Source organism: Esox lucius, chromosome 15 (genome assembly GCF_011004845.1).
Source record: "Esox lucius isolate fEsoLuc1 chromosome 15, fEsoLuc1.pri, whole genome shotgun sequence".
Lineage (NCBI taxonomy): Eukaryota > Metazoa > Chordata > Actinopteri > Esociformes > Esocidae > Esox > Esox lucius.
Window position 1 is genome coordinate 6,451,013 of NC_047583.1, and position 17,378 is coordinate 6,468,390.

The window sequence follows — 17,378 nt, forward strand, 5'->3', positions numbered from 1 at the left end:
CAATGTAATTTTCTGGATTTTTGTTTTAGATTCCGTCACTCACAGTTGAAGAGTACCTATGATAAAAATTACAGACTTCTACATGCTTTGTAAGTGGGAAAACCTGCAAAATCGGCAGTGTATCAAATACTTGTTCTCCCCACTGTATATGCTTAATTCTGATTCAGACCGTCTGGGTTAAGATGTATGATTCACTTTGGTTCGGACCGTCCGGGTAACGATACATGATCCATTCTGGCTCAGATCTTCTAGGTTACGATATCTGATTCATTCTCATTCAGACCATCTGGGTTAAGATCTGTGATTAATTCTGATTCAGACCGTCTGAACGACCTCAATGGGCCCCTTTATTGGATAAAAAAGGGCCTAAAAAATTCTCCTAACTTTCAGTGAACTCCTTGGTTATCCTGAAAATCCAGGGAAAAGTCTCTTGGAAATAGGAGGATAAGCAGGAATACAGAATCTTCTGACCAGGATCTCTGATAAATCGTGGAATATATTGAATGGCCACAGAATTTCATCCTGGGCTATTACCCAATAGGATGTGGTGAGGTGTGCTATGAGGTAGTAATGAGGTGTATTATGTAAAGCAGGGCTATTCAACTACAGTCTTGAAGGTCTGAGAAAACTCAAATTGGGTTCTGATTCAGATCTGGGACACCAGATGAGGGCGATTAACTAACATTTTAGGAGACTAAAAGCAGATGTGTTTCAGCTCTCCAGACACGAGGTGCCCACCCCTGGTGAAGGGAAAATGCTCCATTTCAGAAAGACAGTGTACTGAGCCATGCAGTTCTTTTTTTAAATGGACGGTTCACTGGGATAGGCCTTCCCATGGAAACTGGTTTAGAGGAAAAACACAGCATCCGCATCTCACTCAGCTAGTTTTGATTTATGTGCAATACAAAGCAATTCATGTAATCACTAGAACAATTAATAACACCTTTATTACATACACAATGTAACATTAAACATAGGTTTCTTAAAGAACCGTTCCATCAATTTTCATGTTAATAGTCTTCATCATTACACCAATGTCAACATTTGAAAATGATGTCCTTGAGTAGCACTTCTCTAGGACATTTCTAAACACATTAACCATAGAATGTAGAAAAATGCCCTTTTCTCATTATGTTGACGCTGGTATGGTTCAGGAGTTAAAACATAAGCGATAGAAAAATTGAGGAATTGGCCTTTAATTTGCAAGCTCCCGCTTGCATCTAAAACCAAAACACAATAATTTTTGTTACCATATATTTAAAACAGACACCAAAAGCATTTTCTTTCATAAAGTAAGCTACTCTTTTATATATTTTGTGAAATGCATCTTTTAAAGTGTCGTGACAATTAACTTATAATTAGCAAATATGTGCCATCATAACCTTAACACTCTTAAATTGATTCTTTAAATATAGTCTTCATAGATCTATTATACAGTAATTGTTGTAGGTAATGTGTTTACCTACATGTTATTAATACAACATGCCAAACATCACAAAATCTCAATCATATATAAAGACCAGTGTTGTTTTGGCTTGGATTTGAACAGTGGGAGGTTGTCAAACAGTGATTCTACTGTGTTCCAAACACTGACTTAATGGGGGGGGGGGGGGCAGCAGTGGGGGCTTACCGAACAGAATCAGTGTGTTAACCAGCTAATAAAAATTAAAAAAACTGCAATAAATATTAATCTTGGTTCATTAGGAAAGTTAAAATTGGCTGTGCTTTAAAGTCTATCTTTCAGCAATAAAAATAAGTCCTTTCTGATTATTTAGGTGAGTTAGTCGGCTAGTTTGTCGATACAGCTCTGTAGTTAGCCCCCCCAGGCACTAACTAAATCAGTCACAGTTATATCGCCCACGGTGTCTGCTTCACCCAGCGTTTCAGTAAATCACAAGTGTTGTAGCCCCATTTACATTTTGTGCAAAGTTTAGATTGACCATGCATTATCCATCTGACACTATGTTCAACCGCTTGGTCATAGACATCAGCTTTTGGAGACATTTCAATGTAAACACCAGTGATACACACCATCACCAAATGGCTGCCAGGTGCAAAATGTCAGTTGTATGAACTGTGTCTGTGTAAAATAGTTTTGAAGTACAACATATGTATTGGTAATAAACTACACGTGTTGGTATGTATCACATAATCGTCCAGAAGGTGATGGACTGAAGTTGCTGTACAACGCAAACACACATCTATATAAATAATTTAAAACACCAGGGCAAGGACTCAATCCAATTACTCTTGTACTATGCAGATTTTTTACTATTATTAACTTGGATTTTAAACGTTAACTTACTGCTGATCGCACTTTGAGTTTCAGACAGGGTATCTACTTAAGCATTTATTTGATGTAAAAAGGGCTTTACAAAATTTGTTGGATTGATTGATTGATTGATTTAACTGAAACAATACCAAAGGAGTCACCACACCTCTGTATTTTGGTTAACAGCTGAGGGATGGGTCTGGAGAAATGTAGCTATTCTCAAAGTCATAGAAAGAGCTGTGAAAGCAGGTTTTAGCCAGTTTACTAAGACAGGGTGCCACCAATTTCAAAATACCTTTACATGTCAAGTGTGATTTCGGATTGAATCCTGGCCCGAAGACCGTTATCAAGGTGTGGTAGGTCTGGGTGGCACGTGAAGAAAGTACAAATTGGCATTGAGCGAGAAGCAGGTTAGTTATCAAACATACAGTGAGTTGGCGTTTTATTTGGCCTCTTTTTTCTCTCTCTGGGCAGAACGCCGTATCTTCATCTCCGTCAGCTGGATGTAGCGGATAACGTTGGTGTCTGGAATTGAGCGACAGGAAACAGACTAGTTTAGTACTTCCTGTTATCTCCGGGTGAAGCAGAAAGACTGTGAATTCCACTGAACAATAATGGGATGGCATCCAGACTACATCATGTCAAATGAGTTCAATTGCACAATTCTTTTGCTGATTGCCCTAACTTAATTACTCTTGACAACTGTACCACTGGAAAAAAACAACATGTATTTTTCAAATTGTATGGTACATAGTAGACTGGATTTTTTTTCTGAAAATGGTGCATTGGTTGTGTACAAAATGTAATCATGCTTATGAAATGTGCATAAGGGCAGGGTTACTAACCAGCAGGCTGCTGTTTATGCGACTCCTTGAGGTAGTGCAGGGCCTTATGAAAGTCTCCCAGGTGATAGTAAGCCACTCCGGAACGGTACAGAGCCTTGAAATGGTCCCCTTCCTTACGCAGCACCTTCAGACAGTACTCCTTCACGCGCTCATAGTTCACCAGCTCCATCTGTAACAGGCAGGCTGGGAGAAGCAACGAATGGATGGTCGATACAGAGCGTCGTTGGAATTTAATCAGGCAGAAGAAGCACATTATACACGGACGCAAGGGGTCAACCTTCAATGTTCAATGCTACTGATAACAATAACCATGCATTAATAAGAAATCGGTCATGTGATGAATTAATGTGAAGGGGCAAACCACAGGTACTGACTCCTCAGACTACTCTGTCGTACATACAATTTAACCCGGAATGGACGTGATGTTGATGATGGTAGGCTAATTATTATTATAAAATATCAGACATATCTAGGCTATAATACGTGGGTTTAGGTATCATATCTATAGTACCGTTAATTTTAATAACATTAAAATAATGTAGCGATCGGATGTCTACCTGCCAAGCTGTTGTAGCACTCCAGCTCAGCATTCTCCATGGCACCTTTCTGCTCGTCCGTCAGACTGTCTGACTTTGTGATCGCGGGCAGCACGGAGGAAGGAGATTTGGAGCTGGCGTCAGGGTCTCCCAGCACCCTGCATAACCCCTTCATCTCTAATAATGCACGGTGGTATTTGCCAATCGCTTCCCTGTACTTCTTATCCTTGTAACACTGGGTACCTTGAGTCTTGAAGTCGATTGCGCGCTTAACAACTTCCGCGGGTTCGGACCGTTCAGAATGAGGTGGTTTGACAGGTACACCACTGCGTTGGTGCTGCCGTCCTCCGTGCTGCTGGTAGCGGGCATCCCTAGATCGGTTACCAGGCGGCTGAACACACTGTAGCAGTTTCGGGGTACCACTAATGTTAAGGCCGCCCGTCACCGTTCCTCCATCAACTCTAGAAATGCCATCATACCCAGCCTGGCTCACACTCATCTTCGTGACAATAAATGCACTTCCTCTTCGTACTTCAAACAAAAAAATAGCAGCCCGAAAGTCTGACTGGTTATTATAAGGGATAAGGTGTAGATTCAGTCAAGCATCATGCTCGCGCTGGATTCGTGCGTCTTCATCCCGCAGCAATTTTTCATGTGTCGCAACGTGAGCTAGCGCGTATGCAACAGTGGCGGTCTGGCCAGTCGCTCGCGCACTGTAAGGGCTAGGCTACCCTTTATTTTCCGTGGATTCTGTCCAGTGCGTATCCGATATAGCTCTCTCCTCATAAAATCGATATTCTGTAGTATCTACCATGGGCTCCTGTCGTCACAGACCGGTGATCCGGGCCTATTTCGCTTGAGCCCGTAGCATTAAAAACGAGGAACGCAGCATCAAGAGAGTGAAGGCTGACAACGTCTTTCATGCGTCTGTGTTCACTCTGTCCAGTTCGGTATATGAAGTCAGCCCTATGGCGCTCCTACTGTATGTGCTGTGCGTGCGCAGAGACAGTGATTGTTGATTTTGCCGCTGCACGGGTACGCGGTAATGCGCGGTACGTGGGCCCCAGGGTGATGTAATCCGAACCGAGTTACTTTTAAGATGCCGTTGTTTCCCAGTGTTAGCATTCGTTGGATGCTAATGGTTAAAGACGACAGGCCTTGGGATTTATAATTATATCCCAAAAAAGACATACAGGCTTATTTCCTATTTAATATTTAGTCTAGGCCTATAGCGTAGGTCTATTCAGCTTCAGTACCACACCCACTGCAAAGAACATTTCAAAAAAACATCGACCACTGAAGTGCAGCTGTAAGGGTGTGTCTTGAGGTAGGTCAGAATTCAAATCAGCTGGGATGAAATTATGAATAAGCGTCACTGGGTGTCTGAAATCCCATAGTCCTGGCTAGAGCCTACCTTGTTACCCCAGGTAGCCTAACAATGCAGACCACTTTATTCTACGGCTTTGTATGAAGGAGCATTTCCAATATTTTATTATCCGACTCGGATCAAGTAACTATTGAACCGATCAGAACCTCTTAACAAGATCACCAGGTGTTGAGGTTTCAAAAAGATCATTAAATTTTTTGACATTGTTGTAGTTATTGACATTGTTATGACTAAATCCAAATACTGAAAATATTCTATGGGCCAAGATCAACTGTAATCCGAGATTACGTTTTAAAAGGGAAAATCGGGAGTTGCTTCCCAAAATAACAGTTTGGTTTTCCCCCTATTTTTTTTGCGTGATATGAACCAGAACGGCATTGTGGAAGACAGATACATCAACATCCGCTTCTCATTGTCTGCTGGGAGTAGCTGCGATGATCATAAAATTAGGGAGAAAAGGATAATTACAAAAAATAAGTAACACGAGAAAGAAATATGGATTTGATGTCTGATGCTTTTGCTTTTTTGTTTTCGCTAAAGTTAACAATATACTCTATGCTGCTAATGACTGGAACGAATAGCAAAAGTTAAACCGCTTCATCACTCCTTAAGCACCTTATGCATCAGTATATACAATTGTAGGCTACATAAAATCTTTAATTACTGTTATTTCATTGTATTCATGTGTAACTCAATGTTGTATTGCAGTTGTAATGCCTTTAGCCAGGTCTTAATTGTAAATTAGAATTGGTTCTCAATCGGCTTTAAACAAATGTGAAATAAAAACAGAGGAATAACGAAAAATAAATTAATCCTCCAGTGACACATACTTTCCATAAAAATTATTTGCTGGCGTTTTTGTAGCCAATAAAAAAAAGTAGAACGTAAAATCTGTTTACATCTGTCAGCCCAGCATCTGGATAAAGGGGGCAATTAACTGTGGTTCGTGAGTGTCCCTGGAAACGGAATAGTAGTTTATTGAAAAAGGCATGTTGAAATCATTAACGCTCTTTCCTCTCTCTCCCTCCCTCTCTCTCTCTCTCTCTCTCTCTCTCTCTCTCTCGCCCCTGCTTACGTCATCAAATGTGGACAAATACTTCAGTGCGACTTCAGTTGTTTATACGATGGCGTCGGTGGATTTAAGAGGTAGCAAAATGTTCTCATCAGTATTTGTAAAATGTGTTATTTTCCCGATTTAAAATATGTAAAATGCATGGGAACACTGGTGTATTCTTCTTAGTGTTTTGATAACAAGACGAAGCTTTAAGTTTATGAATATATTTCGCATAACAGAAGAACTCTAGAAAGCTAACGTTAGCAAGCATATTTAGCAAACGAATATTTATACTTTGCAATGTTGTAGTCTATCAGTCCGTTACGTTATACACACACACACACACACACACACACACACCCACCCACCCACACTCATTTTTGTAACAAAATGTGTAACTGATTCGGTGCCTGTTACCTACTATTTCTAGATAACAATCTCCTGGGGATATCATGGGTTGACAGTGGCTGGGTACCCATTCTCAATCCTGGCAATGTACTGGAGTATTTTTCGGAGAGGAGTAATCCGTTCTACGATCGCTCCTGTAACAACGAGGTGGTCAAGATGCAGCGGCTGAGCATGGAACATCTCAAGTAACGGTTTCTTTTTTCCGTTATTTGTTTGGATATTGCTGACCTATTGCTGAGTGTGTTGTGTGGTGTAGAAACTGGGGACTTTAGGCTATGTTACCCAAAGTGGTCTGGTTAGTCACTAGTGAGGTTTAGAGAATCTATAGCACGCTTGCTGTCCTGGAACAGGTTTTGCGTTATAACCTACAGGATGATAGCTTTCTGGGAAACAGGGTTGGACAGCTCTTGTGTATGTTAGTAATATGGTTACTTCTAATCCAGGTGTTTGTATTTCAGTCAGATTGTTGGAGTGGAGTACATCCTGCTCCATGCTCAAGAACCTATCCTGTACATCATCAGAAAACAACAGAGACAGTCTCCCACTCAAGGTAAGTCACAAGAAAAACACACACACACACACACACCAAGGATTGTTTGCCGGCAAATTACAGCTATGTAATGCTGGAAAAATTGTTGGAGAAGAATTTGATAAAGTGGATTTAGGCGATCTCGTCACAAGCGCATTAATTCCACACATACACACACCTAGTTGTTCTTTACTCAGTAATCCACTCAATGTACACATACATTTAATCACACAAACACCTTCTATCCAACCTGCTTTCTCGCGCACATTATAAAGCTGAATCACAAGCATTTATCTGCGCTCATTAAAACATTTGCCCTAATCTGCGTGTATACAATTCAAACAGAGACAGTGAGCCTAATTTGACCTGCAATCCATCTTACTGAATGTCAAATAAATAGTTGATCGTTTTTACTGCAAAAGACAGACAGACAAACAAATACTTCTTACTTTCTCAATGACAGACAGACAAATGTTTTTTATTTCTCAACGACAGACAGACATCTACAATGTGGAAAATTGTCCAAAAAAGAAAGAAAGAAATACCCTTGCATAAGTAGTTTTGTCCAAACTTTGACTGGTACTGTGTGTATGTTATTTTAAATCCTTACTTTGACATACGCACCTCTTTAAAAGCTATTTGGAAAATGTGTCCTTAATCCCAGACGTGAACTGTTGACCTCTGTATTTTCTTCCCTAGTCATCCCTATATCTGACTACTACATCATAGCTGGAGTGGTGTATCAGGCTCCTGATCTGGGATCAGTCATTGGATCTAGAGTGGTGAGCGTCAGCCAATTGTTTTGCTGTAATTATCATAGAAATACAGTCTCTACAAGGGTTTTACAGCCGCTAACTTGAATAATTTCACTTGTAAACTCATAGGAAACAACAATCTGTAGATATGTTTTAAAGCCTGGTAAACTCAGTGTCATTATTCCTATAGGATAGTCACCTTGTTTCAGGTAAAACAACGGCTTGCATTCACACACAGCTTTTCAGGACATCTTGATATTTAAAAAAGTGTGATCTCTCAACATTTGGGAAAGTAACATTTGAAAACAGAAGATGAATTCCCCAGACGGTTACTGTCACATAGCTGTAGTAGTGTGTACATTTTTTAGTATGATGGTCCCGTGAATCAAAGCCACTATCCTGGCCTTGAAGGGCCTTGCTTTTTACCACCGGAGACACCTGAGAATACGTATACATGTTGATGGCCGATGTTGTCCTCGGTCTCTTCACAGTTGTCCGCTGTCCATGGCATCCAGTCTGCCTTCGATGAGGCCATGTCCTACTGTCGCTACCACCCATCTAAAGGGTACTGGTGGCACTTTAAAGACCAGGAGGAGAGAGGTCAGTAAATCGGTTCCTTTTTAATACCAGTCGATTCAGGAAGCTCTCTGAAATTGTAATTTGAGTGATTTTTCAATGCTTTTTGATCAGGACAATTCTGAATTTGGTGTGCTTTCTGAATGGATTCTAATTCAAATGGAATTGAGTCCATCCCTGCAAGGAGCCATAGTGAGGATATATTAATGTAATGGGTTATTTTTCACTGCAGCAGTTCATTCATTCGTGTTAATAAAAAAAATACTAATTTCATTGCCTTACTTGTGATGCATGTTAAGCAAGCAAGCAAATTTATTTACAGTGGGGAGAACAAGTATTTGATACACTGCCGATTTTGCAGGTTTTCCTACTTACAAAGCATGTAGAGGTCTGTCATTTTATCATAGGTACACTTGAACTATGAGAGACGGAATCTAAAACAAAAATCCAGAAAATCATATTGTATGATTTTTTTATAATTAATTAGCATTTTATTGCATGACATAAGTATTTGATCACCTACCAACCAGTAAGAATTCCGTCTCTCACAGACATGTTAGTTTTTCTTTAAGAAGCCCTCCTGTTCCCCACTCATTACCTGTATTAACTGCACCTGTTTGAACTCGTTACCTGTATAAAAGACACCTGTCCACACACTCAATCAAACAGACTCCAACCTCTCCACAATGGCCAATGCCCCACAATGGTCAATGCCCCACAATGGTCAATGCCCCACAATGGTCAATGCCCCACGAGGTGAGATCTATGCAAGATCTCACCTCATGGGCCATCAATGATCATGAGGAAGGTGAGAGATCAGCCCAGAACTACACGGCAGGACCTTGTCAATGACCTGAAGAGAGCTGGAACCAGTCTCAAAGAAAACTATTAGTAACACACTACCCCGTCATGGATTAAAATCCTGCAGCGCATGCAAGGTCCCCCTGCTCTAGCCAGTGCATGTCCAGGCCCGTCTGAAGTTTGCCAATGACCATCTGGTTCATTGGCAAATGATTTGATGAGAGAAAAATAGAGCTGGTTGGTCTAAACTCCACTCGCCGTGTTTGGAGGAAGAAGAAGATGAGTACAACCCCAAGAACACCATCCCAACCGTGAAGCATGAAGATAGAAACATACATCATTCTTTGGAGATGCTTTTCTACAAAGGGGACAGGATGACTGCACCGTATTGAGGGGAGGAAGGATGAGGCCATGTATCGTGAGATCTTGACCAACAACCTCCTTCCCTCAGTAAGAGTATTGAAGATGGTTTGTGGCTGGGTCTTCCAGCATGACAACGACCCGAAACACACAGCCAGGGCAACTAAGGAGTGGTTCCGTAAGAAGCATCTCATGGTCCTGGAGTGGCCTAGCCAGTCTCCAGACCTGAACCTGATAGAAAATCTTTGGAGGGAGCTGAAAGTCTGTATTGCCCAGCGACAGCCTGAAACCTGAAGGATCTGGAGAAGGTCTGTGTGGGCCAAAATCCCTGCTGCAGTGTGTGCAAACCTGGTCAAGAACTACAGGAAACGTATGATCTCTGTAATTGCAAACAAAGGTTTCTGTACCAAATATTAAGTTCTAATTTTCTGATGTATCAAATACTTATGTCATGCAATAAAATGCAAATTAATTACTTAAAAAACATACAATGTGATTTTCTGGATTTTTGTTTTAGATTCCGTCACTCACAGTTGAAGAGTATTACAGACCTCTACATGCCTTGTAAGTGGGAAAACCTGCAAAATCGGCAGTGTATCAAATACTTGTTCTCCCCACTATATATAGCACAATTCATACATTGAAGCAATTCAATGTGCTTTATAAAGAAAAATATTTGAAAGTACAATAACATAAAAACAAACACTCAAATGAAAACATCAAAACAAATGAATACATCATAATAATACAAAATATAAAGCATGTCATTTACCTAGGTCATTGTTCCCGCATCTCATAAACTTCCCATAATTATTTGGGACAAAACCTACCTCAGTACCAGTTCCTCAATCCTTCAACACAGTACCTTGACTGTGTTGAAATGTTCTACCTGTCTGTAGATGCCAAAGCCAAGCCAAAGTCTAAGAAGAAGGAAGAGCCCAGCTCTCTGTTTCAGAGACAGCGTGTTGATAATCTTCTTCTTGATCTCAGATCTAAGTTCCCTCCAACGTTCTATCAGGTAAAAAGAATGGTGAATTTTTCAGTACATTTGAGTTTGGAAGTTTACAAATCAGTATTGTTTTATGTATTGGTGAATTTTATTACTATACTATTTGAATTGCTGCTAGTTTACATTATGTATATTATTGCTATTTTTTTGCTTTATATATCTCTTAATTCTTACCACGTAGATGTCGTGTGCCATGTCACAAGAACTTCATTGTGCAGGACGAAGCTGTGTAATTCGGTGCATTTGACAAATACATTTTGACTTGATTTATAATTCCGTCTTGATTTTCTTCACTGATTTCAGCCTAAGCCTGGCGAGAAGCCTATCCCAGGTAAGACTGTACTGTAAATTATGGATTCGAATAGGTTTCAGCCAGAACACACCGGATACATTTTGGTTCAAAAGAATGTGACGCCATGTTTGGGCATCAGGACATTGTGTTCCCTTCCAAGGGTTTCTGTTGTTGCAGTTGTGGTTTTTAGACTTTGCCCTGTTTTGTTGACCCGTCTTGTTGACCCGTCTCTTTTATTCCGCCATAGTGGAGGTGAAGAAAGAGCCAGAGCCCACCGCAGAGACTGTGAAGCAGGAAGAGAGAGAACCGGCCGCCAAGCCCTCTGCCCCTGCCCCTGCCAGCACCAAGCCACCGCCGGAGAAACGCGCCAGGCTGCAGTGATGACAGATGGCCGCTCCTGTACGTGGTTCCGATCATGTCCACGCTCACGGGACGGACCCATGGTATCACCCTCCGTTGGCTGGGGAGAGCTACGAGCTTAGACGTTTCCATGCAAATGGGCCTCCGTCCCACAGCAAACATAACATGGTCCTCTTTGGAGTTTGGCCGTCATTTACCATCATCTGTAAATCACAACTTATTTAAAGGGTGTTTCTCTCAGTCGCCTCAGACATTACAGTGGGCACAAAAGAAATCATGAGCACAATAAAACTACGATTGAAGTATGCAATTTGGAACCTGAAAGGCCTGAGCACTGTTAGTTTTTCTGTCCCACAACCAGATCTCCTGAACTTTGTGTTGCAAACATGTACTCATGCAGGAAACACCAGTTGACTTCCAATATGCAGTTTTGGTGTGGTTTTGAATACAGCACGTTAACTAGATTGTGTTTTGCTTCGGAAGAGAGTGACATTGAAATGCTGAGAACGGCAGTAATGTCTGTTCTGCTGATGGCAGGATTGTATCCAAAGGTCAAAACTGTTGGAGACATGCTCTTGGGAGCATTATCTATTATTCTCTCAATTTGTAATATTTTTCTCTACATCAAATTACTCTAAATGCATGGTGTTTTTCTTGAGAATGTTTACTGAATATAATACTTTTCCAATTCTGCAATAGGCTTGAGTCATGACATTAGCCTGTGTAAATGTAGGCTTTTTTCTGGGGATGTTTGTATTTATCTTTTTTTTATTATTATTTTGATGTGATGGCGAAGCTTCCATCTGCCTGTCTGTTTGAAGATCCATATACATTTATATTAAAATGTTTAAGTTTGGATTAACAGGTTTATGATTGGAAAATACACCATGTGAGCCACATCTTCCCCCAACTGAGATGTTATTACAATGTAGTACCACGAGATGACGCTATTTAGCTAGTGTTAAACTTGGGGTACGTTACCAGAGGTTTAACCATCTGACGTTTCTAAAGTACCCTATTTTTCGTCCATTTATATCATGTGAAGAAGAAGCAGCTCGCAGGGCGTGGTGGGATAGGAGTCCGCTCAGTGGAGGACTGAGAACAGTGCCCCAGTTGGCTAGCTGCAGAGAAGATGGCTGCAGTGGGGATTTTCAGGCCAGTGTCTGAAAACACTGCACGGTTGGTCCTGTTTCACGACGGTTAGCCTTCGTGGCACCCCGTTAATATCGTCGTTTCTTCAAGGAATTGGGGATAAAACATGGGGTCTCAAACGCTTCAGATCCTCAGGCAGGGGGTCTGGGCTTCAATCACTGGCGGATGGTACTACGATCCTCATCAAAATACATTTGTCAATGCCCTACATCTCTACATCTGGCTCTTCCTACTATGTTTCCCCTTCACGCTTTACATGGTAAGTGGGTTTAGCTCAGGCTATGTTATTGTCTTTTATGAAACAACATCCAATCTCAAAAAACAGGTCATGTCTAAATCTGGTTTAGCAGTAGACATTCTCTTCCTAGACCATAGATGCTAGCCAAGACCGCTAATGTAAATGTTAACCATAACCAGCTAACGGGCTGGTATGGTTAGCTGGGAATCTGTGTGTACTCTACGGATTTTTTTCCTCTATATATTTCCCACGAGTAAACTAAAGTACCATTTGACGAGTGACGTATAACGTGGTCGTGGCGTTCGCTCCTTCTCTTCATTTTACGTAGTTATAATATGACTTTAATTTAGCTAACGTCAGCTAGCTACAGTACATTAATTCAAGCTAACAATGTCATCTAGCTACTAGTGGCTGTGATTGTTAATTACTAGCTAGCTAAGTTACTGGCACAGTCCTACAAATATTTACATCTTTCATAAATATCAAATTTAGGGAAATAGATTTCACACTCTTTTGGGGCTAATGCGTCTCTTGCAGCAAAACAACAAAGAAAGCTAGTTAGTTACACAGATATTGTTAGCCAGCTACCTTCCCCCAATCTACATTGACAGCAATTTATCACAGCTAACAATGCATGTGTTGTACTCTTGCCTTTTGTAACGTTATGTTGGTGACAAGCTCTACCATGTATTTGAACTGACAATTTTAGCAAGCCATAACCAAAACAGACTGCTGGGAAATGTTGTCAATAAATATTGAGAAAGGTTACTGGCTGTTCCATTTCAAACGGCCATAGAGCAGGATAGATATCTGCACTATCATCTTTTCCTACCCCCTCATCTCATGTTACTTTAAACACTTATCTGCACAACCACATTTAAACTGGTGATCTTTCAAGCAGCGTTTTTATCTCTTATGTGGAGAGGTTTCTACGTTTGACTACTGAACAGCTATTTCCACCCGAAATGTTACACAATACAGTTGCTTGGTATATTTAGGATATTCTATGGCTGATTAGTGCAGTGGTTTTGCTTTGGTTTATAATTCTGAATGTGTGTATAACTTAGTCAGAGAACCAGCCTCAATCTCAGTACCTATGTCATGGCTGTGTGGTCTCTGAAAGTCTATTTCAGGAGCAGAAGTAACTCCCTGGCTAGCCCTTTGGTATATATCGAGGAGCAGATTTGAGCAACACCAGTGTAATTACATTAAGGCATAAATTAACTGAACATTTGCTGGTAAAACAGCATAGTTGAGGTGGTTCAGTAAACAAACAGATGTGAGATGGCTGTATGTATACCGTGAGGACTTGCCTTTGTCAAAGGCCTGAAAAGTTTAGCGATCAGAGCCAATGCTGTCCCAGAGCTGAACATTTGCCTGGCTGGTCAGCTACTCAATGCATTGATGTATTGAAGTCATGTCATATAATGAAGTTCTAAAGTTTACAGTTGTACCTACATTCATGTGGGAAAATTACACCCACCTCCTGGAAAGTTATCTTTTTAGTACATATTTGGACATGTGGATATCTGAGCTAAATTCTAACCACATTAATTCATAAATGTAGGCTAACCCATTTTGACAAATGGAAACATTTTCAAACCATTTATGCAGTTAAAATAAACATGAATTGCATTTCCTTATGTGGAACAAGTTTGTACAACTCTACCTTTTATTGAGACATAAAATGGCTATGATTAGAATCAGGTGCACCAAAACAAGTGCAGATGATTACTGATGACCATGATTCTGGGAGGGGTAACAGCCATTTTCAAGCAATTCAAAGTACATCATTCCACATTCTGATGGATCATCTAAAACTTGTGAAAATTCACCCCACCAAATTCAGCCCACTAGGCAGTTTCTCACAGATTCTCACAGAGGTCTCTAAGAACCCCAGGGATCTACCAGCCACTCCTGTCACTATTAATGTTGATGTGCATGAGTCGCCCCTCAGAAAAGACTGCACAAATGTGGCCTACTTGGGAGGTCAGGACAGGACAAGACTATGCTCTTAAAAAAGAATATCAAGGCATGACTGACGTTTGCCAGACAACACCAGGGTAAAGATCAAAACTCCTGGAACAATGTGCTGTGGACAGACCAATCAAGGGTGTTTAAATGGCCGCTATGCTAGCCGCCATGTTTTGAAAATACAAAACGCCGCCTTTGAACAAGAAAGAACCTGACGCCTCCTGTAAAGCCAACTTGCCTTGGAGTCAACCATTAATTCCAAATTGTACCAGGTAATTATAGTGTGCGGAATGTGAGGCCATTTGTCCAAAAGTTGAAACTGAATCAGACATGGATCTTGCAGCAGGACAATGATCCAAGACAGACAAGCAAAGCCACAGTAGAATGGCACATGAAGAAATCAGCGGTTATCAACGGGGAGGGGGGCTTGAAACAGGCCATTGATGCAAGAAAACCCTCAAACATGACAACTTTGAAACAGTATTTCAATGAAGAGCACAGAAATTGGTGGGGGTGGGGGGGGGGCAGGAGCTCAAGGGGGAAAAGGCATTGCACAGTAACCATCAGATTTAGCTAAATTAAGGTTAGATGACGCCTCCTGTGTGTTTATGGTTAGACAACACAAACGGTTTAAGTTAGTTATGTTTTTCAGTGTAGTTAGGGGTAAGGTTAGAAAACAAAAACTTTTGAGGTTTGTTAACCCTTCATTTATTTGTTTATTTTTTTAATCATTTTTGCGGCATTTCTTGTCATTCAAACTCTCAAGCATTGGGGTCCAATTCGGTGGCGTTCACGCCCAGCCACCATCCCCATCCACGACTCCCCAAGCGAACTACTGTATACTACTGCCCCTAGTGGCGGCACATAAACATGTAAAGAGGAGCTGTACTGATCCCTGTATCCAATATGAGTATGTTCTGGGCTAGACCAAACCAAAATGCCAGGATAGGCCTTATCCATTTATAATTGTGTCTGGGATCCCGCCCTAAATCTAGTTTATACATTCCATGTACAAATTGTCTGATATAGAGTGCTGACCTGGGACCAATTTTAGCCTACAATTTTTTTTGTCATCATAGATATATTTATCATAGATCAGCAGTCCTACTCTGAAAAGTCGGCAAGTACGACACTTTGTTAATATGAGTCATTTTCTTGATAACATCATCGTAAGTAGTGTGGTTTTAAAGGTGCATTCATAATTTAAAAAACCAAGCATGACCTCAGAACTGTTTCCTGATATCGAATTATATGTCTGTTGTAAAGTTGTGGGGATCTAGATGTGTGCAGGCATTCATTAGGAAAACCAATTTAAAGCAAGTTACGAGGTTAGCATCTGTAACCTAATCAACAAGCATCACGTACAGCACCAGATGGATCTCTCAGTAGAACGGAAGCCGGGTTTTTTCTCTGTGTTGCCACCGGGTTGCCATATAAAATATGTTTATTAAACTCCGGCCCAGAGTGGGGAAATAGCAGGGGCCCAAACACCCCCGGGTTCCATCTGTGAGCGGGCAAGAATTCCTCCCAGTCGATGTAAGAGACTGATGATCGTTACAAGAAACGGCTACATGAAGTTACTTAAAGAAAAAACTAAGGGGTCAACCCACTGTTGAAGCTAGGGGTGTACCTTTTTCTGCACAATGAAATTGCATTTCTCTTAAATTTTTATTTTTGATGAAGAAATGATTGCAAGGTAAAGTCTTCCATTGTCATTAGTTAAATTAGGTTACCTTCATCCGTCAATAGACAAGGTTCCCCCTAAGATCAATCTACTGTCTTTATCTAATAAAGCCTTTCTTACATCAGCAGTTGTCACAAAGTGCTTTTACAGACACCCAGCCTGAAACCCCAAAGAGCATGAAACAACAGGGTTGATGCGCGATTGCTGGGTACACCTAGGATGTGTTATTATGTGGTCATACACCTGCTTGAATTACAGGCCCTGAATGCAGTAGGTTGCTTAATTGTTGCCTGGATGCTGCTAATTATTTATATATACATACATAAAAATATACTGTGTCCTCCAGGCGCTTCCGCCCACCATGGTGATTGTGGGGATCTACTGTGGGGTGATCGCTGGCTTGTTCCTGCTGCTGAAGACCGTCAACTACCGGCTCCACCATGCCCTGGATGAAGGGGAGGTGGTGGAGCACCGAGCCAAGGAGAGGGAGGGCAGCGGAGCCGGCACGGAGGGGGCTAACGAGGGCCGCGCCGCCACATGCCAGGAGGACAGCAATGGACCGGGGTGAGTTATCGGTGCTGATAGCAGTGGGGTGATGGGCTTACCGGACCCAGGGTTGGACGTTACGCATGTGAGCTGTCTCACCGCAGGTGACCGGGGGGTTCTGTTTCCTGCTTCAACCTGTGTCCGCTGCGTACCTTTTCCCCCTCTGTCAAGTATCGAGCTAGTGTCTTGTGAAACTAAATGGAATTTATGACCGGCACATTATATGTGATGGCTGTTTTCTGCTAATTAGTCACGTGCTTTAGGGTCATCATTTTTTTTTCTTCCTAAGGGATTGTATTCCCTTAGGATCTTGGCTGTGTTGTTGTCTGAATATTATAAGAAAAGGCTTTTTACGTGTTTGTCGGGAACTAGCTAATTAATCTCATCTCCTGTATTTGATTGTTCATTAGCCTAAGGCTAAATGACGAAAACATTTCTAAATCTGTTACTTCATTATATGATAAATGGTGAAGTTACACTGCCTCCCTCAGGGCTCTCTGCCCCCACTACAACAGGGGGAGGTAGGTATTCACCCTGGAGGGGCACGTTGTTGTGGTGCTAGGTAACGTGTGTGTGTGTGTGTGTGTGTGTGTGTGTGTG

The 17,378-nt window shown here is 41.3% G+C and overlaps 3 protein-coding genes across 5 annotated transcripts in view; 2 read left to right on the forward strand and 1 right to left on the reverse strand.

The window, feature by feature from the left end:
• Window positions 1-928: 928 nt before the first annotated feature.
• Window positions 929-4,954, reverse strand: LOC105015921 (tetratricopeptide repeat protein 9A). The gene is made up of 3 exons (XM_010879407.5): window positions 3,675-4,954; window positions 3,118-3,300; window positions 929-2,797 (listed from the first exon to the last, which is right to left on the reverse strand). The coding sequence occupies exons 1-3, from the start codon at window positions 4,150-4,152 to the stop codon at window positions 2,715-2,717; spliced, it is 744 nt and encodes a 247-aa protein (XP_010877709.1). The 5' UTR covers window positions 4,153-4,954; the 3' UTR covers window positions 929-2,714.
• A 1,188-nt stretch (window positions 4,955-6,142) lies between these two features.
• On the forward strand, window positions 6,143-11,508 carry med6 (mediator complex subunit 6). The gene is made up of 8 exons (XM_010879408.3): window positions 6,143-6,186; window positions 6,525-6,687; window positions 6,961-7,052; window positions 7,731-7,813; window positions 8,278-8,386; window positions 10,423-10,541; window positions 10,836-10,863; window positions 11,072-11,508. Exons 1-8 carry the CDS (start codon window positions 6,165-6,167, stop codon window positions 11,203-11,205), a joined length of 750 nt encoding a protein of 249 aa, XP_010877710.2. The 5' UTR covers window positions 6,143-6,164; the 3' UTR covers window positions 11,206-11,508.
• A 725-nt stretch (window positions 11,509-12,233) lies between these two features.
• Window positions 12,234-17,378, forward strand: part of pcnx1 (pecanex 1) — a 39,262-nt gene continuing 34,117 nt past the window's right edge. For all 3 annotated transcript variants that reach the window (XR_003782954.2, XM_029125643.2, XM_029125644.2), the window contains exons 1-2: window positions 12,234-12,595; window positions 16,579-16,796. Coding sequence is in view for 2 of the 3 variants with exons in the window: in XM_029125643.2 (XP_028981476.2) it covers window positions 12,443-12,595; window positions 16,579-16,796 (371 nt within the window). In the remaining variant the exon portion in view is untranslated. The remainder of the gene's footprint in view (window positions 12,596-16,578; window positions 16,797-17,378) is intronic.

Coding starts and splice junctions, on each gene's coding strand:
- LOC105015921 (XM_010879407.5), bottom strand. CDS start 4,152: ATGAGTGTGAGCCAGGCTGGGTATGATGGCATTTCTAGAGTTGATGGA. Junction 3,301..3,674: donor GTGCTACAACAGCTTGGCAG/GTAGACATCCGA, acceptor TGCTTCTCCCAG/CCTGCCTGTTACAGATGGAG. Junction 2,798..3,117: donor GCATAAACAGCAGCCTGCTG/GTTAGTAACCCT, acceptor GCTCAATTCCAG/ACACCAACGTTATCCGCTAC.
- med6 (XM_010879408.3), top strand. CDS start 6,165: ATGGCGTCGGTGGATTTAAGAG. Junction 6,688..6,960: donor CTGAGCATGGAACATCTCAA/GTAACGGTTTCT, acceptor TTTGTATTTCAG/TCAGATTGTTGGAGTGGAGT. Junction 8,387..10,422: donor TAAAGACCAGGAGGAGAGAG/GTCAGTAAATCG, acceptor ACCTGTCTGTAG/ATGCCAAAGCCAAGCCAAAG.